This window comes from Microcebus murinus, chromosome 14, assembly GCF_040939455.1.
Source record: "Microcebus murinus isolate Inina chromosome 14, M.murinus_Inina_mat1.0, whole genome shotgun sequence".
NCBI lineage: Eukaryota > Metazoa > Chordata > Mammalia > Primates > Cheirogaleidae > Microcebus > Microcebus murinus.
The window spans coordinates 549314-570244 of NC_134117.1; the positions used below are offsets into that span (position 1 = coordinate 549314).

Below are 20931 nucleotides of genomic sequence, written 5' to 3' on the forward strand. Positions count from 1 at the left end.
CTGACTGGGCCCCGCCACCGTGAGGGCGCCGTGGCCACCGTGCAGCTTCGCTGGCAGGAGCCCGAGTGCTGACGTCCTGAGACGCCCCTGACAGTGGCGCGCAGGCCAAGCGCCACCGCAGGTCCCCGCGCCCCCTGCTCTGAGGCCTCTCCCCCGCCTTGCCCGTGAGCGGCCTGGACGCCCTCGCCCTGTGCAGCCTCCACCCAGGTGCAGGGGGCGGGCGCGAAGGTCTGCGTTCGCGGCAGCAGATCTGCGTTCTGTTCGTTCCCAGATTTCTCTGACTACAGCAGGAAAATTAATCCAAGACACTAAAGTTTTCACAGTGGCGAGCTCGTGCGTGTCGGTGTCTAAGAAGGAAAAGGAGAAAACTAAGGAGAAGGTCGCGGAGAGGGAGAAGCCGCGGGACAAGGAGAAGCCGCGGGACAAGGAGAAGCCGCGGGACAAGGAGAAGCCGCGGGACAAGGAGAAGCCGCGCGAGAAGGAGGAGAGGGAGCGCAGCAGGGAGGCCAAGCAGGTGCGTCGGAGGGCGTGTCCCTTCTGGGGCTTCCTGGGGAGACGGCGCCGGGGATTGTCTGTCGCGCCCGGCCTCGCCCTGGCGGGAATCCCGGGCCACCGCCAGCCCGTTTCTTGTGCGGTTTGCGCAAAGCTGCCGCCTTGGTCCGGGGCTCAGGCCGCTGGCAGCCGGCGCCGTCTGTCCCCGCGTGAGGGCCACGTCCCGGAGCACCGGGAGAGCGGTTTCCGCGTCCCGTGAAACCTGCCACCCTGGGCCACCGCGGTCTCTGAAGCTGTCATCCACGGGCCTGCGTGGGCCGAGGCCCGGCTCCCCGGTGCCGTCCAGCCTGGCACGTGCAGGTCCCCGGCCTGGGCGGCTCCCGCGGCTGCTCTGGCTGTGCAAGCGGCAGGAAGGGCACCGCGACTGCTCGGCGCAATGTCCGCAGCCATGTCTGGGCCAGGGGTCAGACGTGGCCCTGGCAGCGGCGCCATCTTGCCCATCCCTGCTCCGCCGCCCTGCGTGCCTCACGCCCACGTTGCGCAGCGGCACCCGCTCTCGCCCGCAGCACGTCCCCAGCAGGGGCCCCGAGATGCTGCCGGCCAGCATGGAGGAGTGGGCGTCCTACGTCTGCCCCGAGGAGGTGCTCTTGGTGCTCAGGCAGGACCGGAGCGAGCTGACCGTCAACGCGGCGAGCCTCCAGAGGCCGGTGAGTCAGGCAGCGAGATCCTCGGAGGCCTGGCGGCCCCCATGCCCGGGGCCACGCGCCCCCAACGCGCACGAGGCCTGTGACCAGAGACGCGAGGCCGAGGCGGAGCCCGGAACCCTCCGACGGGGCCATGCTGGCCCTGGTCCCTGCCCCGCGGCCCTGGCCCAGCAGGAAGCACTCCCTCCCGCCCTCATGAGCCCAGCGCACGGCAGCTGCTCCGTGGTTGGCGGCCTGCCATGACTGGTTTCCATGACAGGGTGGCTGAGACAACGGAAATTTGCCCTCGCACAGCCCCGGAGGCCAAAAGGCCAAGACCAGGGTGTCGCAGGGCCGCTCCCCCCACCCCCCAGGCCCCGGGAAGAAATTTCCAGCCTCCTCCTGCTCTCTGACTCTGCCTCTGGCCGCGTGGCCGCCTCTGCGGCTCGCCCTGCCCCGCGGGTGCCGCGTGCTGCGCCTGGGCCCGGCAGTCCAGGGCCGTCTCCTGCCTCCAGGCCCTCGTCTTAGCTGCGTCCGTGAGTCCCTTCGTGCCACGTGAGGCCACGCGGGCAGTTCTGGGGGGAGGACGCTGCGGCTCTGCCTGGTCTCGTGCTCCGAGAGCAGGACGGCTCTGTGTTGTGCCTCTCGGTCTGGCTTCCGCCCTCAGCATGGTGTCCGCGGCGTCACCATGCTGTTCTGCGTGCTGGAGTCTGTTTCTGTCTGTTGCCGTGGAGTGTCCCATGGCACGGTCAGGCCACGGCTCATATGTCCCCGTGGACAGACGCGTGGGCTGCGTCCAGTTCACGGCTGTTCTGAAGGAGGCGTCTCGAATGCTCCTGCACACGCGTCGCAGAGCCGAGTCCCGTGCGACACGCCTGTGGCAGGATTTCTGGGTTGTAGAGCGTGTGTCTGTCTGCCACCAGACTGTTCAGAGCCGTGGCACCAGCTCATTATCCTCAGTGGCCGAGCGGCCCTGCTGTCCCACCATGGCCAGCCTCGTGTGGTCCCCTCTGTCCTTTTGGCCTTGGGCGGCACCTGGCGGCATCTGCCCCCGCCCCCCACCCTGCATTTCCTGACCGTTTGCGTGAGACGCTCCATCCAGTCCGTCGCCCGTGCTTTGCCGAGCTCTCCGTCCTCGCTTGCTGGCGTGAGGGACGCGCTGTTCTCAGACACAGTGTGACCGGCGGGGCGGCTGGCACCTGAGCTGTCGGCTAACGGGTCTTTCCCCGAGTGGAGATTATTGGTGCTGGCGCAGTCAGAGCTATCCACCTGCTCCTTCGTGATTGCTGCTTTTCCCTGTCCTGTTCTTTTAAAACACGTTTCCCTTTCTGGAGGCCACACGGGTGTTCTCTCACAGCATCTCGCGTTTCGGCCGGCACACTGGGGTCTGGGTCTGCCCCAAGCCTGCCCTGCGTGGCGAGGAAGGGGCTTCGGGCGTCACGCTCCGGGCGTGGGCTGCTCCGATGCCACGTGTGAAGTGTCACCGCCCCACGCCCGCAGCCCCGTCCCTGGCTGTGCATCCTGTGTCCCCACATGTGGCCCTGCGCCGGGATGTCTGGTTTCCGTTGTGGGTCTGTCCCTGTGGTGGCAGCGGTGACTGTCTGGACTGCCAAGCTCCGGCACTGTGGGCGTCCGGGGGAGAAAGTCCCGGCGCTCGGCACAGTGAGAGTGGAGTCAGTTCTTTGGAGGAGGGCCCTTCAGCTCGCGGCTGACACCCTTCCCCGCCTGCGGCCTGAGTGCGTGTCGTGTCTCTGCGCAGACATATACTCTGTACTACCTGGACTGCTTGGTGGCCATCCTACAGAAGCTGTCGCTTCCCGAGCTCACGGTCCCCATCCTGCAGCTGGGAGTGCTGATCGCGGACGCCGTGGTGGAAAGCAAGAGCCTCGCGGACCTCTACCACCTCCGGTTGGTGCGGCCCCTCCACTTCCAAGGGGGCGTTTAAGTGCTTAGGGTGAAAATTTCCCGAAAAGCAACATAAAAATAGGCGGCATTTTAACAATATTGATTCTCTCTTTGACTATTCTGTAAATAATGAGATGCCTAAGATTCATAAGCCAAGTAAGTCAAAATGATTGAATGAAAATGGTATTTCTGTCTTAAAATTTCCACATGATCCTCAAGAGAATGTTCTGGTCTTAAGGGGGCAGCGTCCCGGGGAGCGCTGTGGGCTCAGTCCCCCAGCAGAGGGGGTCACACAGCTTCTGGTGTCCCGGCGAACACACAGTTTATGTTTGCACCATAGTTTAGTCTGCTAAGTGTGCAAAAGCATTATCTTGAAAACCTGCACCTATGTTAATTTTAAAATGCTTTATTGCTAAAAAAATATGCTAGCAATTTCTTAAAATAAGACAGGAGTGAAGTCGGCCACACTGATCGCCGCCTCCCGCCATGGGAGGTTTCTCTGCACCGTGAGATGCTGTTTGGCGGCCTTTCGCCCAGAGCAGGCCTTCTCTCGAAATTGGAGTCAAACCTTTCGAACTCTCCTGCTTGCTGTATCACCAAAATGTGCGGAATATTCTAGATCATTTCTGTCATTTCAACACTGTCCATGGCACCTTCCCCAGGAGGAGGTCCCAGCTCAAAAACCCACTTTGCTCATCCACGAGCGGCAGCTCCCCACCTGTTGAAGTTTGTCCGGAGACTGCAGCGTTCAGCCCCCTCTTCGGGCTCCACGTCTGACTCTAGTTCTCCTGCCGTCCCACCACGTCTGTAGTTCCTTCCTCCCCTGAAGTCTTGAACCCATCCGAGTCCTCCGTGAGGGCTGGAATCCACTTCTTCCAAACTGTTGTTCGTGTTGATAGTTTGTCCTCCTCCTGTGAGTCATGAATGTTCTTAAGGGCATCTAGAATGGTGACTCCTTTCTAGGAGGTTTTCAATTTTCTTTACCCAAGTTTATCGGAGGAATCACTAACTATGTCAGCAATAGCTTTGGAAATTGTGTTTCTGAAATAACAAGACTTGAAAGTCAGAATTCCTCTTTGCTCCATGGGCTGCAGACTAGATGTGTCAGCAGGTGTTAAAAACGGCATTTGTCTCGTACTTCTCCATTGGAGCTCTGGGCTGACCAGGTGCATTGTCAATGGGCAGTAATATTTTGAAAGGAATCTTTTTTCAGAGCAGTAGGTCTCAACTGTGGGCTTAAAATGATCAGCAAACCACACTGTGAACAGATGTGCTGTCTCCAGGCTCTGTGGTTCCAGTTGCAGAGCTCGGGCAGGGTAGAGTCAGCATCTTGCTTAAGGGGTCTAGGAGTTTCAGGACGGTCAGGGAGCATTGGCTCCAACTTAAAGTCACAGCTGCACTAGCCCCTAGCGGGAGAGCCAGCCTGTCCTTTGAAGCTTCAAAGCCGGGCGCCGACTTCTCTCCGCTGTGACAGTCCTAGGAGGCATCTTCCTCCAACGTGAGGCTGTTCCACCTGCACCGAGAGTCAGTTGTTAGCGTGGCCGCCTGCGTCACTGGTCTCCCGGGCGACTGGCTGCAGCGTCTCTGTCGGCACCTGCTGCTGCACCTGGTGCTGTCGGGTCATGGGGACGGCTCTTCCTGCGAGCCTCGTGAACCAGCCTCGGCTGGCTCCAGGCTTTTCTCCGCCGCTTCCTCACCTCTCTCAGCCTCCGGAGAACGGAAGAGTCAGGGCCTTGCTCTGGAGGCCGAAGGGGGTCAAAGGCTTTGGCTTAAGGGAACGTTGTGGCTGGTTTGATCTTCTGGACCACTCAGCCTTTCTCCACATCAGCAACTGGGCTGTTTCCCTTTCTCAGTGTTCAGTGTTCACTGGGGAAGCCCCTGTGAGCTCCTTCCAGAACTTCTCTTTGCATTCACAGCCTGGCTATTGGTGCAGGAGGCCCAGCTTTGGCCTGTCTGGGCCTTGGACATGCCTTCCTCACTGGGCTCGATCGTTTCAAGCTTTGATTTAAAGCGAGAGACACGGGACTCTCCCTTCCACTTGCACACTGAGAGGCCACGTGGGCCACTAATTTGCCGTGTCTCAGGGAATAGGGGGGCCCAGGGAGAGGGAGGGAGGCGGGGAGAGTGGGACACACGCTCATTGGGGAGGTTCGCCATCCTGTACAGGCGCAGTTGTTGCCTCAAAACAATTACGATGGTGACATCAAACACCACAGACCACAGGTCACCGTAACAGACATGAGAATAGTGAAAATGCTTGAAACATTGTGAGAATTACCGAAAGAGGCACCGACACCCCCAGCGGGCACAGGTTGAGCAAGCCTGGCACCTCTAGTGCGGTGGTGTGAAGTGCGGCAAAAGCAGGCGTCTGTGCCCGCGGGGGTTCGGGGGGTCAGTGGAATGACAGCGCAGGTGACAGGCCATGTGCAGTGTCAGCCTTCCTGTGAGCCGGACTCACCTTGAAATAAAAAAGCCCCAAGTGGGCCGGGCGCTGTGGCTCACGCCTGTAATCCTAGCTCTTGGGAGGCCGAGGCGGGCGGATTGCTCAAGGTCAGGAGTTCAAAACCAGCCTGAGCGAGACCCCGTCTTTACTATAAATAGAAAGAAATTAATTGGCCAACTGATATATATATATAAAAAATTAGCCGGGCATGGTGGCGCATGCCTGTAGTCCCAGCTACCCGGGAGGCTGAGGCAGAAGGATCACTCGAGCCCAGGAGTTTGAGGTTGCTGTGAGCTAGGCTGACGCCACGGCACTCACTCTAGCCCGGGCAACAAAGCGAGACTCTGTCTCAAAAAAAAAAAAAAAAAAAAAAAAAAAAAAAAAAAAGCCCCAAGTGGCCGTCAGAGCGGAGCTCCCTCCCGAAGGTGAGCAGGAGGCCGGAGCCCCACCTGCCCAGAGGCAGGGAGCACGGCCAGGTGAGACACGTGGAGCAGAAAATGCCTGGGATCCAAGAGCGCTACCTGGTGGTTTTGTTTTGTTTTGTTTTGTTTTTGAGACAGAGTCTCACTTTGTTGCCAGGCTAGAGTGAGTGCCATGGCATCAGTGTAGCTCACAGCAACCTCAATCTCCTGGGCTCAAGTGATCCTCCTGCCTCAGCCTCCCGAGTAGCTGGGACTACAGGCATGTGCCACCATGCCCGGCTAATTTTTTCTATGTATATTAGTCGGCCAATTAATTTCTTTTTTATTTATAGTAGAGATGAGGTCTTGCTCTTGCTCAGGCTGGTTTCAAACTCCTGACCTTGAGCAGTCCGCCCGCCTCGGCCTCCCAGAGTGCCGTGAGCCACTGCACCCGGCCCCTGGTGTTGTTTTGTGTGGCTTTAACAATTGTTGGAAGCGTCCTCACGGTGTGGGTTTATTTCTGCGTCACAAGTTGCGTGCAGCGCGTGAGTCCCCTGTGACCTGGCCTGTGTGACAGCGCCCCCATCCCGCCCCCAGACTCGCCCTGGTGTGCTCCGAGCTGAAGCTGAGGGAAGCAGCCGCATACCACGAGGAGGCCGTGGGGTCCGTGTACATCGGGGACCTGGAGCAGGCGAGGTGGGTCTGGTGTCCACGTGTGGCGCTGCCCCTGGGTCCCCTCTCCCCTTTGGACATGATGCCAGGGGACGCGAAGGCTGCTGCGGCCGCGAACCCCTCACCGCCAGCCGTGGAGTGGGGCCCGGCCTCCTGACGCAGGGCGGGGGGGGGGGGACGGCTGGGGACGGTGTCTGCGAGGGGCAGTGTCCGGGCAGTGAGTTGTGTCTTACTGAGTGGCAGGGGGAGGGGGTCACAGGCCCCGAGGGAGGGGCCCGTGTGGGGCAGGGTGGGCCGAGTGGGCCACTGGCCCGGAGCTGGGCAGCCCGGCGTGAGTCTGTCGTAGTCTTGGCTCCTGCAAGGCGGCCGCCCTGGACGTGGCGTGGGGCCGGCAGGTCTGGGGCCGGGCACGGAGACGCGGGGCTGGGCGGGCACGGCCGAGACTGCTGGAAAGGCAGAGCCCTGTGGTTGGTGCTGCGCTGGGAGGGGCCTGTCTGGAGGAGGCGCCGGCGGGGCCACGGTGGGCGGGTGGCCGGGGGAGCCGTGGTCTGGGCACGTGGCCGCGTCCGAGACGTCTCAGTCAGGCTGGACGTGGGGCTGGAGCTTGAAGAGAGACTAGGACGCAGACCTGAATCCGGGAGTCAGATGTGCTGCTAAACGTTGATTTTTTAAAAAGTCTTTGTACGCGAGAGTACGTTGTGGCTCATCGTAGCTGTTTTAATTCACATTTCTCTGATCGCCGGTGGGATTTGCGTTTTCGTGTGTTGACTGGCCGCTGCGCTTCCTCCCTTGCGTGCTCATGCACGTCAGCTGCAGGAAAGAGATCGCGCTGAAGAGAGAGAAGAACCGGGACCCCTTGCTGGAGGACGGCCTGCGGGTGCTGAGAAACCTGGCGCCTGCCACCCCCCTCGCCAGGGTGAAGCCGCAGGTGGCGAAGGACCAGGTAACTAACGCACCTGCCGGAGCCCCCCGACCCTGCGCCCATGGCCCGGCAGTGCCAGCGCCTCAGCTGCCGCGCAGGGTGGCGGCTGGAGCCAGAGGGCGGAATGCGTTTGCTGAGTGCCTACTGCATACAGCTCTGGTGCTGGATGTTGTGGGTGATCCAGGGACCGCTCAGGGACGTCCCCTCCCTGTGGACCCCTAGAATCCCCCATGTGCACCTCGGGCCACCGCGGGACGGGCCTGCCAGGGCTGGCTCGCAGATGCAGAAGAGCCGCTGGGGTGGGGGGGGGCTCCTGGGGAGCAGGACATGTCGCCGGGAAGCCCCCGGGCGGGGCTGGCCCGAGGGTCCCGTCACCTGACTGGTCACAGGCTGTCCCTCCAGACGGCCCCGTCACCAGGCCACATTTCCCTTTGCGGGTTTGCCTGTAAAGCAAGGTGACGGCGCAGCCGCCAGGCTTCCCCAAGGGCTGGTGGCACCGAGGGCGCCAGGCCGGACGCCCTTCCCGGGACTATGGGAGCTGGTGCTCCGTGTGACTCGAGAGCGAAGCCGGAGGCTCCTGCATCGGGCGGGCGCAGCAGCCTGGCACCGGCTGAGGGTCAGGTGCCAGCGCGTCGTGACCGTCCCAGGCTGGGCGGGGGCACCCACAGACCAGCGCTGGCGGCTAGCTCGGAGCAGGGGAGCGGGCTCCACCGGGCGCCGGCGTCCAGGGTGGAGCCCTCGAGGCGCCCCAGTTCCCGGTGCTGCTGGGAAGCCCTCAGTGGAACTTCGTGGGCGCCCTCTCCTGCCATGTCCCGCCCCCTTGGCCAGAGCCCACCCCGAGGGTGAGGGTCGCAGACGCCAGGGCCAGGACGGTGCTGTGTCCCGCAGATCCTGAAGAGGAACTCGCAGACGGGCAGGGGCCTGGACGGGACAGCCTTCCCGCGGCTGTGGCTGCTCAAAGGCGAGGTCCTGCTGCAGCTGCACCTGTTCCAGCCCGCGCGGCTGCTGCTGGCTGAGGCGGTGGCGGCTTTCCGGGTAAGCCCCTCCCACGCACGGCCCCTTCACCTGCGCAGCCCAGACAGGACCCTCCCCTGCAGCTCGTTTCCCACCTTCGGCGCTGGGAGACCCCCTGGTTCTCCGTGAGGTCGGTCCACTGTGCTTGGACGTTTGCTCTGCTCCAGTAACTGCCGCAGGTCTCTCTGCCACCGCACGCCTCCTGCAGATGCACGCGGTTGGGTCCTGCCTCCAGGGCACCTTTGAGCTCTCCCTTTCTGACGTGCGTGGGGACGAGAGCCCGAAGGCCCCTGGACGGTGTCCTTGGCCAGAGGCCGGCTGGCCCTGGAAGGCAGGGCCGCGCAGGTGGCCTGGGCCTGGTCTCTTCTTTGTGGGTTTTGTTCTCGCTCCTTGGATGTGGACCGGGGCTCCCACGGAAGCCCTGCTCTGCCCCCGTCTCTGTCTGCCACGCCGTGACAGCCCACAGGACGGATCCGGGAGGGACAAGGCCCACTGGCCCTTCTCTCCAAGCCTCGATCATGGCTCCCAGTCCTGCCAGCGCCGACCCCCTGCGCCCTCCTCACGCAGGCCTGAGCCTTTGTCCAGATTCCAGAATCGCTGTCACCAGGAGGGCAGAGCTACAGCCCCAGCCAGCCTGTCACCTGTCTCCAGGAAGAATTCCAGGAAAAGAGAAGGACTAGTGATGGCATAAAAATGCAGTGACAGCCATCAAAGCCTTGTGAGGCTGGAGTCCATCTCGGGCAGTGAGGACAGGTGTGCACAGTTTCTGATATAGCAGAGACAGGTGTGTGCAAGTCTCAGACAGGGGGACAGTTGTGTGCAGGTCTCAGGGGGACAGGTGTGTGCAGGTCTCAGGTAGAGGGACAGATGTGCACAGCCCTCTGATAGCAGGGACAAGTGTGTACAGGTCTCAGACAGGGACAGGTGTGTGCAGGTCTCAGGTAGAGGGACAGATGTGTACAGCCCTCTGATAGCAGGGACAGGTGTGTACAGGTCTCAGACGGGGACAGGTGTGTGCAGTTCTCAGGACAGGTGTGCACAGCTCTCTGATAGCAGAGACAGGTGTGTGCAGGTCTCAGGCAGTGAGAACAGGTGAGTACATGTGTCTGGTAGCAGGGACAGGTGTGTGCAGGTCTCAAGCAGTGAGGACAGGTGAGTGCAGGTCTCTGATAGCAAGGACAGGTGTGTGCAGGTCTCAGGCTGTGAGGACAGGTGAGTGCAGGTGTCTGGTAGCAGGGACAGGTGAGTGCAGGTCTCTGATAGCAGGGACAGGTGTGTGCAGGTCTCAGGCTGTGAGGACAGGTGAGTGCAGGTGTCTAGTAGCAGGGACAAGTGTGTGCAGGTCTCAGGCAGTGAGGACAGGTGAGTGCAGGTCTCTGAGAGCAGGGACAGGTGTGTTCATACCAGAGTCAAGAGGGAGTCTATTGTGGCTGAGAGTGCTGTGGCCAGCTGAGGAAGGGACACAGGTGGGTCGGCACTGCTGGCCCCGGGCACACGCACAGGAGGTGGCCTCGGGAGACGCCCGTCTCTGCTGAGGCCAGAGGGTGGGAGGCGTGGAGGAGCTCCTGGGTGGCCGTAGGGCCTCCATGGCTGTTGGAGTCCAGTCCCCGGACGATGGGTGGACGCCCGCCCCACACTGGCCGCCCGCCCTGACTTTGGAGGGAGGCAGGAAGCGCCTATTCCCTTCATCGCCACCAGCCTGGCCCGTATCCGGCCCCTCGGCCCCCCCTCCCGCTCCCCCCCCCAGCGTACCTGCTGCTCCCATGGAGTCCAGACCCGTGGAAGGTTGTCCACGTGCCACGCCTTGCCCGGCCTCGAGCCTGGCCCAGATCTGGCCCCTTGCCCCCCCCCCGCGCTCCCCCCCCAGCATACCTGCTGCTCCCCTGCCGAGTCCAGACCCGTGGAAGGTTGTCCACTCGTCACGCCTTGCCTGGCCTCGAGCCTGGCTGCCCCCGACCCTGCCCTGAACCTGGCTGGGCCCCGCTTCCTGGCTGGGCCCCGCATGCGCCGGACCCCACCCCGTCCTTGTCCGGGTCTCTGCCTCCCCCTGCTCTCTGGGGTCCCAGCGCTCGGACCCCGCTGACCTCGGAGACTCTGGCGGGTGCCTATAGGGACTGCCCTGGCGCCACCCACTCCTCAGAAAAGACTCTGTCTCCCCCAGACCAGAGCCCTGGCCCCAGCGGCCTCCACACCCACGTCTGCCTGGCAGGACCCTGCCCAGCCCTTGGCTCTCCCCTCCGGCCCTCACCCCTTCCTGCCTAGAGCCCCGTGCTTCCTGCTGGGGCTGAGCCCCATCCCCAGGCTGCCCGCCAGGGACCCAGGCCCTGTGCACAATCTCGCTGACAGTCCTGGCCACGCCCTGGCGCCTGTGGGTCACAGCTTCTGGGCGGGGTCCATGCTGGGCAGGAGCGGAGGCCCGGCCACGCCTCCCAAGTGGACAGCATCCTCTCCCCTCCCACACATGGAAACGTGCACAGCGGCACCCGCGCCAGCCAGGACACCTGCCCCGTCCCAGCCCCTCCTGCCATCCCCGCCCACATCTGGAAGGGCAGCTGCCCAGGCAGAGGGTCCTGACCGGACCCTCCCGCCAAACACGGCCTCTTGAGTAGAGGCTGCTGCCTTCTTGCCTCCACCGTGGAGGGAGGTAGTCGGCCTGCGCTGTGCCGCCTTCCCGGCGCCGCGCCCTCCAAGCGGGTCTCTGACACACCTTGCCTTGGCGGCAGTGGTGCCCAGGGTGGGCGAGGCCGGTCTCTCTGGGCTCCGTCCGAGCTGCTCTTAGCACCAGGGAGCAGTGTCTAGGGTGTGGACTGGACCCCCAGCAGGAGCTCCCCAAAGGTGGGAGTCGGGGCAGGGCTCTGGGAGCCGACCTCCTCCCGCCAGGCTGGCCACCACGACCCCTCCCCAGAGGAGGAGCCCTTGTCCACACTCTGGGGATCCAGGTGACAGCGCGACCAACTCCATTAAACCTGTGTGCAGGATGCTCAGCAGGTGCCAGCGACAGCACAGGGTGCCGGGCGGGAGCGGCGGGCGCGGGGAGCTGGCGGCCGGAGGCGCGAGGCCGGCGCTGCCCGCGCTGCGTCTCCGTGGTCTCCGTCTCTCTCCCCGCCTCCCCCGCCCCATAAACACGATGCCTCTGCGTATTTGAGTCTATCTCCGCGCGTCTCTCGCAGGCCCTGGATGACGCGTGCGCGGAGTCCAGGTGCCTGCTCCTCCTGGCGCAGCTGGCCAACAAGGAGAGGAACTACGGGCAGGCGCGGCGGATGGTGGAGGAGGCCCAGCGCCTGGGCGGCAGCGAGGAGTTCTGGCACGATTCCACCCTGACCCTGGCGGAGACGCTGCTGTCTACGGAGGAGGCGGGAAGAGAAGCCGAGGTACAGGACTGGCTGGCGACGGCAGTGGCAGGCGGTGGGCGTGGCGAGCGGTGGGCGTGGTGCTCCGTGGGCTTGGCGGGTGGTGGGCGTGGTGCTCCGTGGGTGTGGCACTCCGTGGGCGTGGCGGGGAGTGGGTGTGGCGGGAGGTGGGCGTGGCGCTCCGTGGGCGTGGCACTCCGTGGGAAGGCGTCCACAGAGCGTTGAGTGCACCTGGGCACTGGCGCTGTCCCCAGGCTTGCCACCTGTTCCAGAAGCTCATCGACACCTTTGAGGCCCTCAAGAAGGAGCAGCCCAACCGGGCGCACGGGCTGGACTTCCTTGTCACGGACCTGGAGGCCAGGTAGGCCGGCACAGGGCGCCAGGGCGTGAGAGTCGTGCTTGCTCCTTCTCCCATCTCTCGACTCAGCACCACATCTCACACCTGTGATCAGGGTCACATCGTGGGACAGCCACAGCCTTCCACGCAGCTCCAGAAAGCTCTGGAAGTTTCCTGTGCCCCCTTACGGCTTCCTCCGGGAAACAAACCTTCCACGCCCTGTTGGGGCAGCCTCGGTGGCGCTCGCGGGGCTCAGGAAGAGCCTAGAAAATCGTGTCAGTGAGGTTCCTGCAGCTCCTTTTCCTATGTCTTCCACGAGTCCTCACCCTGGCGTGTCCCTCCTGGCTTGTGCGTGTCCCCCCCCCCCACTCCTCCACACTCCAGTGGACTCATCGCAATAGACCTTTCCACAGAACCGACTTTGGGGTTGTCGCCCATGGCAACAGAGGTTTTGTCTTGTTTTGGTACATTGAGTGTCTGCTTCCTCTCGGGGAAGCTTTCTGTGTTGGTGGGAGGGCTATTCGTGGCTGTTCCGTGGCCACGTCCTGAACTCAGTCCCCTTTGGAACATGCAGCTGTGGGCGCTGCTGGCAGCACCCGCAGGCCAGAAAACGTGGGCTTTCTTTTCTACCCGGCAGCCACTTGGGGAGTGTTTGAGAGCGTCCAGTGGAGACGCTGCCTGGGTCGGGTTGTCAGAGTCATTGCCGTAACCCAAGGACGTGGCCTGCCTGGGGAGCGGGTTTTCAGAAAGGGCTGCGCGCGTCTCTCCCGGCACTGGGTGGGGACTCAGCGTGGGGGCGGCCACCCTGGGCCCACAAGGGCCACGGCCTCGACACTGGATGTGGACTGTCAGTGGCAGCGGCAGACGCTAAGGAGGCATGTGCCCCTCAGGTGCCTGAGCCTCCAGGTCAAGGTCGCCTGGGAGTCGGCGGAACAAGAGCACCCTGAGTGTTCCATGTCGCTGAAGGAGCTGGACCAGCGCTTGATAGATATCGAGACAAAATTTATCATTTGTGGATACAGACAGAGGTGTGCTGACATAAAACTGGAGCGTGCTCGGCTGAAGAGGTGAGTGCCACGGGGCTCCTGCCTGGGGCTCAGGAGCTGCCTCTCTGTTACTGGAGACACAGTGCACTTTAGGGACCTCAGAGGGTTAGGTCAGTCCCACCTAGATCAGGGTTGTTCCTGTAGACACAGTGCACTGCCACCGCAGGACCTCAGAGGGTCAGGTTAGTCCCACCTAGATCAGGGTTGTTCCTGTAGACACAGTGCACTGCCACCGCAGGACCTCAGAGGGTCAGGTTAGTCCCACCTAGATCAGGGTTGTTACTGTGGACACAGTGCACTGCCACCGCAGGACCTCAGAGGGTCAGGTTAGTCCCACCTAGATCAGGGTTGTTACAGTGGACACAGTGTACTGCCACTGTAGGAACTCAGAGGGTCAGGTTAGTCCCACCTAGATCAGGGTTGTTACTGTGGACACAGTGCACTGCCACTGTAGGACCTCAGAGTAGGTCAGGTGAGTCCCACCTAGATCAGGGTTGTTACTGTGGACACAGTGCACTGCCACTGTAGAACCTCAGAGGGTCAGGTTAGTCCCACCTAGATCAGGGTTGTTACTGTGGACACAGTGTACTGCCACTGTAGGGACCTCAGAGGGTCAGGTTAGTCCCACCTAGATCAGGGTTGTTACTGTGGACACAGTGCACTGCCACTGTAGAACCTCAGAGGGTCAGGTTAGTCCCACCTAGATCAGGGTTGTTACTGTGGACACAGTGTACTGCCACTGTAGGAACTCAGAGGGTCAGGTTAGTCCCACCTAGATCAGGGTTGTTACTGTGGACACAGTGCACTGCCACCGCAGGACCTCAGAGGGTCAGGTTAGTCCCACCTAGATCAGGGTTGTTACAGTGGACACAGTGCACTGCCACTGTAGAACCTCAGAGTAGGTCAGGTGAGTCCCACCTAGATCAGGGTTGTTACTGTGGACACAGTGCACTGCCACTGTAGGGACCTCAGAGGGTCAGGTTAGTCCCACCTAGATCAGGGTTGTTACAGTGGACACAGTATACTGCCACCGTAGAACCTCAGAGGGTCAGGTTAGTCCCACCTAGATCAGGGTTGTTACTGTGGACACAGTGCACTGCCACTGTAGGACCTCAGAGTAGGTCAGGTCAGTCCCACCTAGATCAGGGTTGTTTCAGTGGACACAGTGTACTGCCACTGTAGGACCTCAGAGTAGGTCAGGTCAGTCCCACCTAGATCAGGGTTGTTACTGTGGACACAGTGCACTGCCACTGTAGGACCTCAGAGTAGGTCAGGACAGTCCCACCTAGATCAGGGTTGTTACTGTGGACACAGTGCACTGCCACCATAGAACCTCAGAGGGTCAGGTGAGTCCCACCTAGATCAGGGTTGTTACTGTGGACACAGTGCACTGCCACTGTAGGACCTCAGAGTAGGTCAGGTCAGTCCCACCTAGATCAGGGTTGTTACTGTGAACACAGTGCACTGCCACCGTAGGACCTCAGAGGGACAGGTGAGTCCCACCTAGATCAGGGTTGTTACTGTGGACACAGTGCACTGCCACCATAGAACCTCAGAGGGTCAGGTGAGTCCCACCTAGATCAGGGTTGTTACTGTGGACACAGTGCACTGCCACTGTAGGACCTCAGAGTAGGTCAGGTGAGTCCCACCTAGATCAGGGTTGTTACTGTGGACACAGTGCACTGCCACTGTAGGACCTCAGAGTAGGTCAGGACAGTCCCACCTAGATCAGGGTTGTTACTGTGGACACAGTGCACTGCCACCGTAGGACCTCAGAGGGACAGGTGAGTCCCACCTAGATCAGGGTTGTTACTGTGGACACAGTGCACTGCCACCATAGAACCTCAGAGGGTCAGGTTAGTCCCACCTAGATCAGGGTTGTTACTGTGGACACAGTGCACTGCCACTGTAGGACCTCAGAGTAGGTCAGGTCAGTCCCACCTAGATCAGGGTTGTTACTGTGAACACAGTGCACTGCCACTGTAGGACCTCAGAGGGTCAGGTTAGTACCACCTAGATCAGGGTTGTTACAGTGGACACAGTGTACTGCCACTGTAGGACCTCAGAGTAGGTCAGGTGAGTCCCACCTAGATCAGGGTTGTTACTGTGGACACAGTGCACTGCCACTGTAGGGACCTCAGAGGGTCAGGTCAGTCCCACCTAGATCAGGGTTGTTACTGTGGACACAGTGCACTGCCACTGTAGGGACCTCAGAGGGTCAGGTTAGTCCCAGCTAGGTCAGGGTTGTTACTGTGGACACAGTGCAATGCCACTGTAGGACCTCAGAGTAGGTCAGGTCAGTCCCACCTAGATCAGGGTTGTTACTGTGGACACAGTGCACTGCCACCGTAGAACCTCAGAGGGTCAGGTTAGTACCACCTAGTTCAGGGTTGTTACTGTGGACACAGTGCACTGCCACTGTAGGACCTCAGAGGGTCAGGTTAGTCCCACCTAGATCAGGGTTGTTACTGTGGACACAGTGCACTGCCACTGTAGGACCTCAGAGTAGGTCAGGTCAGTCCCACCTAGATCAGGGTTGTTACAGTGGACACAGTGCACTGCCACTGTAGGACCTCAGAGTAGGTCAGGTCAGTCCCACCTAGATCAGGGTTGTTACAGTGGACACAGTGCACTGCCACTGTAGGACCTCAGAGTAGGTCAGGTTAGTCCCACCTAGATCAGGGTTGTTACTGTGGACACAGTGCACTGCCACCGTAGAACCTCAGAGGGTCAGGTTAGTCCCACCTAGATCAGGGTTGTTACTGTGGACACAGTGTACTGCCACTGTAGGACCTCAGAGGGTCAGGTTAGTACCACCTAGATCAGGGTTGTTACTGTGGACACAGTGTACTGCCACCGTAGGAACTCAGAGGGTCAGGTTAGTACCACCTAGTTCAGGGTTGTTACTGTGAACACAGTGCACTGCCACTGTAGAACCTCAGAGGGTCAGGTTAGTCCCACCTAGATCAGGGTTGTTACTGTGGACACAGTGTACTGCCACTGTAGGGACCTCAGAGGGTCAGGTTAGTCCCACCTAGATCAGGGTTGTTACTGTGGACACAGTGCACTGCCACTGTAGAACCTCAGAGGGTCAGGTTAGTCCCACCTAGATCAGGGTTGTTACTGTGGACACAGTGTACTGCCACTGTAGGAACTCAGAGGGTCAGGTTAGTCCCACCTAGATCAGGGTTGTTACTGTGGACACAGTGCACTGCCACCGCAGGACCTCAGAGGGTCAGGTTAGTCCCACCTAGATCAGGGTTGTTACAGTGGACACAGTGCACTGCCACTGTAGAACCTCAGAGTAGGTCAGGTGAGTCCCACCTAGATCAGGGTTGTTACTGTGGACACAGTGCACTGCCACTGTAGGGACCTCAGAGGGTCAGGTTAGTCCCACCTAGATCAGGGTTGTTACAGTGGACACAGTATACTGCCACCGTAGAACCTCAGAGGGTCAGGTTAGTCCCACCTAGATCAGGGTTGTTACTGTGGACACAGTGCACTGCCACTGTAGGACCTCAGAGTAGGTCAGGTCAGTCCCACCTAGATCAGGGTTGTTACAGTGGACACAGTGTACTGCCACTGTAGGACCTCAGAGTAGGTCAGGTCAGTCCCACCTAGATCAGGGTTGTTACTGTGGACACAGTGCACTGCCACTGTAGGACCTCAGAGTAGGTCAGGACAGTCCCACCTAGATCAGGGTTGTTACTGTGGACACAGTGCACTGCCACCGTAGGACCTCAGAGGGACAGGTGAGTCCCACCTAGATCAGGGTTGTTACTGTGGACACAGTGCACTGCCACCATAGAACCTCAGAGGGTCAGGTGAGTCCCACCTAGATCAGGGTTGTTACTGTGGACACAGTGCACTGCCACTGTAGGACCTCAGAGTAGGTCAGGTCAGTCCCACCTAGATCAGGGTTGTTACTGTGAACACAGTGCACTGCCACCATAGGACATCAGAGGGTCAGGTCAGTCCCACATAGATGAGGGTTCTTACTGTGGACACAGTGCATTACCACTATAGGACCTCAGAGTAGGTCAGGTCAGTCCCACCTAGATCAGGGTTGTTACTGTGGACACAGTGCACTGCCACTGTAGGACCTCAGAGTAGGTCAGGTGAGTCCCACCTAGATCAGGGTTGTTACTGTGGACACAGTGCACTGCCACTGTAGGACCTCAGAGTAGGTCAGGTCAGTCCCACCTAGATCAGGGTTGTTACTGTGGACACAGTGCACTGCCACCGTAGGACCTCAGAGGGACAGGTGAGTCCCACCTAGATCAGGGTTGTTACTGTGGACACAGTGCACTGCCACCATAGAACCTCAGAGGGTCAGGTTAGTCCCACCTAGATCAGGGTTGTTACTGTGGACACAGTGCACTGCCACTGTAGGACCTCAGAGTAGGTCAGGTCAGTCCCACCTAGATCAGGGTTGTTACTGTGAACACAGTGCACTGCCACTGTAGGACCTCAGAGTAGGTCAGGTCAGTCCCACCTAGATCAGGGTTGTTACTGTGGACACAGTGCACTGCCACTGTAGGGACCTCAGAGGGTCAGGTCAGTCCCACCTAGATCAGGGTTGTTACTGTGGACACAGTGCACTGCCACTGTAGGGACCTCAGAGGGTCAGGTTAGTCCCAGCTAGGTCAGGGTTGTTACTGTGGACACAGTGCAATGCCACTGTAGGACCTCAGAGTAGGTCAGGTCAGTCCCACCTAGATCAGGGTTGTTACTGTGGACACAGTGCACTGCCACCGTAGAACCTCAGAGGGTCAGGTTAGTACCACCTAGTTCAGGGTTGTTACTGTGGACACAGTGCACTGCCACTGTAGGACCTCAGAGGGTCAGGTTAGTCCCACCTAGATCAGGGTTGTTACTGTGGACACAGTGCTGTGCCAGCGTAGGACCTCCTAGTAGGTCAAGTCGGTCCCTCCTAGATCAGGGTTGTTCTGTGGACACAGTGCACTGCCACTGTAGAACCTCAGAGTAGGTCAGGTGAGTCCCACCTAGATCAGGGTTGTTACAGTGGACACAGTGCACTGCCACTGTAGAACCTCAGAGTAGGTCAGGTGAGTCCCACCTAGATCAGGGTTGTTACAGTGGACACAGTATACTGCCACCGTAGAACCTCAGAGGGTCAGGTTAGTCCCACCTAGATCAGGGTTGTTACTGTGGACACAGTGCACTGCCACTGTAGGACCTCAGAGTAGGTCAGGTCAGTCCCACCTAGATCAGGGTTGTTACAGTGGACACAGTGTACTGCCACTGTAGGACCTCAGAGTAGGTCAGGTCAGTCCCACCTAGATCAGGGTTGTTACTGTGGACACAGTGCACTGCCACTGTAGGACCTCAGAGTAGGTCAGGACAGTCCCACCTAGATCAGGGTTGTTACTGTGGACACAGTGCACTGCCACCGTAGGACCTCAGAGGGACAGGTGAGTCCCACCTAGATCAGGGTTGTTACTGTGGACACAGTGCACTGCCACCATAGAACCTCAGAGGGTCAGGTGAGTCCCACCTAGATCAGGGTTGTTACTGTGGACACAGTGCACTGCCACTGTAGGACCTCAGAGTAGGTCAGGTCAGTCCCACCTAGATCAGGGTTGTTACTGTGAACACAGTGCACTGCCACCATAGGACATCAGAGGGTCAGGTCAGTCCCACATAGATGAGGGTTCTTACTGTGGACACAGTGCATTACCACTATAGGACCTCAGAGTAGGTCAGGTCAGTCCCACCTAGATCAGGGTTGTTACTGTGGACACAGTGCACTGCCACTGTAGGACCTCAGAGTAGGTCAGGTGAGTCCCACCTAGATCAGGGTTGTTACTGTGGACACAGTGCACTGCCACTGTAGGACCTCAGAGTAGGTCAGGACAGTCCCACCTAGATCAGGGTTGTTACTGTGGACACAGTGCACTGCCACCGTAGGACCTCAGAGGGACAGGTGAGTCCCACCTAGATCAGGGTTGTTACTGTGGACACAGTGCACTGCCACCATAGAACCTCAGAGGGTCAGGTTAGTCCCACCTAGATCAGGGTTGTTACTGTGGACACAGTGCACTGCCACTGTAGGACCTCAGAGTAGGTCAGGTCAGTCCCACCTAGATCAGGGTTGTTACTGTGAACACAGTGCACTGCCACTGTAGGACCTCAGAGTAGGTCAGGTCAGTCCCACCTAGATCAGGGTTGTTACTGTGGACACAGTGCACTGCCACTGTAGGGACCTCAGAGGGTCAGGTCAGTCCCACCTAGATCAGGGTTGTTACTGTGGACACAGTGCACTGCCACTGTAGGGACCTCAGAGGGTCAGGTTAGTCCCAGCTAGGTCAGGGTTGTTACTGTGGACACAGTGCAATGCCACTGTAGGACCTCAGAGTAGGTCAGGTCAGTCCCACCTAGATCAGGGTTGTTACTGTGGACACAGTGCACTGCCACCGTAGAACCTCAGAGGGTCAGGTTAGTACCACCTAGTTCAGGGTTGTTACTGTGGACACAGTGCACTGCCACTGTAGGACCTCAGAGGGTCAGGTTAGTCCCACCTAGATCAGGGTTGTTACTGTGGACACAGTGCACTGCCACTGTAGGACCTCAGAGTAGGTCAGGTCAGTCCCACCTAGATCAGGGTTGTTACAGTGGACACAGTGCACTGCCACTGTAGGACCTCAGAGTAGGTCAGGTCAGTCCCACCTAGATCAGGGTTGTTACAGTGGACACAGTGCACTGCCACTGTAGGACCTCAGAGTAGGTCAGGTTAGTCCCACCTAGATCAGGGTTGTTACTGTGGACACAGTGCACTGCCACCGTAGGAACTCAGAGGGTCAGGTTAGTACCACCTAGTTCAGGGTTGTTACTGTGAACACAGTGCACTGCCACTGTAGAACCTCAGAGGGTCAGGTTAGTCCCACCTAGATCAGGGTTGTTACAGTGGACACAGTGCACTGCCACTGTAGGACCTCAGAGTAGGTCAGGTCAGTCCCAGCTAGATCAGGGTTGTTACTGTGGACACAGTGCACTGCCACTGTAGGACCTCAGAGTAGGTCAGGTCAGTCCCAGCTAGATCAGGGTTGTTACTGTGGACACAGTGCACTGCCACCATAGAACCTCAGAGGGTTAAGTTAAAGGCAGAATGAGTGATCTTGTGAAATTGCTTCCTAAAGTATTTTTTAAGCACATAGTTAATTTTTTATATACACAGTTCATATTGTATATAGTACATTAGTCTAGCTCCTTTTTGATCTTTGAAGATGTGTTGAAAATATCTTCACATGTAATACATCCAATTACAACATTGTAAGTATTAATAAGATGTGCAGTATAATTATGCCAAAATTACACAAGTGGTCTGTGTTAATAATGTAAGTCTTTGAAAGTGTTGTTCTAAATTGCACTGTGATGTCTTGTGTAGGTTATGTGCCCAAAATGAGAAGGATGAGGAACAGAAAACCGCATTTTACTTGGAAGCGCATGCCTTGGCCCAGAGAGCAGTAGCCGAGGAAGAACTGAGGCTTCACAGGATTCAGGCTTTATTGTCCCTTCAAGGTGTAAGTGTATGTCCTAGATCCTGGTGTACGTTTTTGCTCATTCTCATTGTCACATAAGTACACACTACTCTATCTTGAAAACACACCACTGAGTCCCACTTCTAGCTGAGATGCAGTAACAG

At 59.1% G+C, this 20931-nt stretch overlaps 1 protein-coding gene across 1 annotated transcript in view; it reads left to right on the forward strand.

Moving 5' to 3' along the window:
* The window catches only part of CFAP46 (cilia and flagella associated protein 46), a 96004-nt gene that overhangs the window by 49270 nt on the left and 25803 nt on the right, over positions 1-20931 (forward strand). The window contains exons 30-39 of the mRNA XM_012755464.3: positions 272-514; positions 1059-1199; positions 2935-3083; positions 6522-6620; positions 7407-7539; positions 8407-8553; positions 11703-11903; positions 12137-12243; positions 13110-13286; positions 20674-20809. Of these exons, the coding sequence (XP_012610918.2) occupies positions 272-514; positions 1059-1199; positions 2935-3083; positions 6522-6620; positions 7407-7539; positions 8407-8553; positions 11703-11903; positions 12137-12243; positions 13110-13286; positions 20674-20809 (1533 nt within the window). The remainder of the gene's footprint in view (positions 1-271; positions 515-1058; positions 1200-2934; positions 3084-6521; positions 6621-7406; positions 7540-8406; positions 8554-11702; positions 11904-12136; positions 12244-13109; positions 13287-20673; positions 20810-20931) is intronic.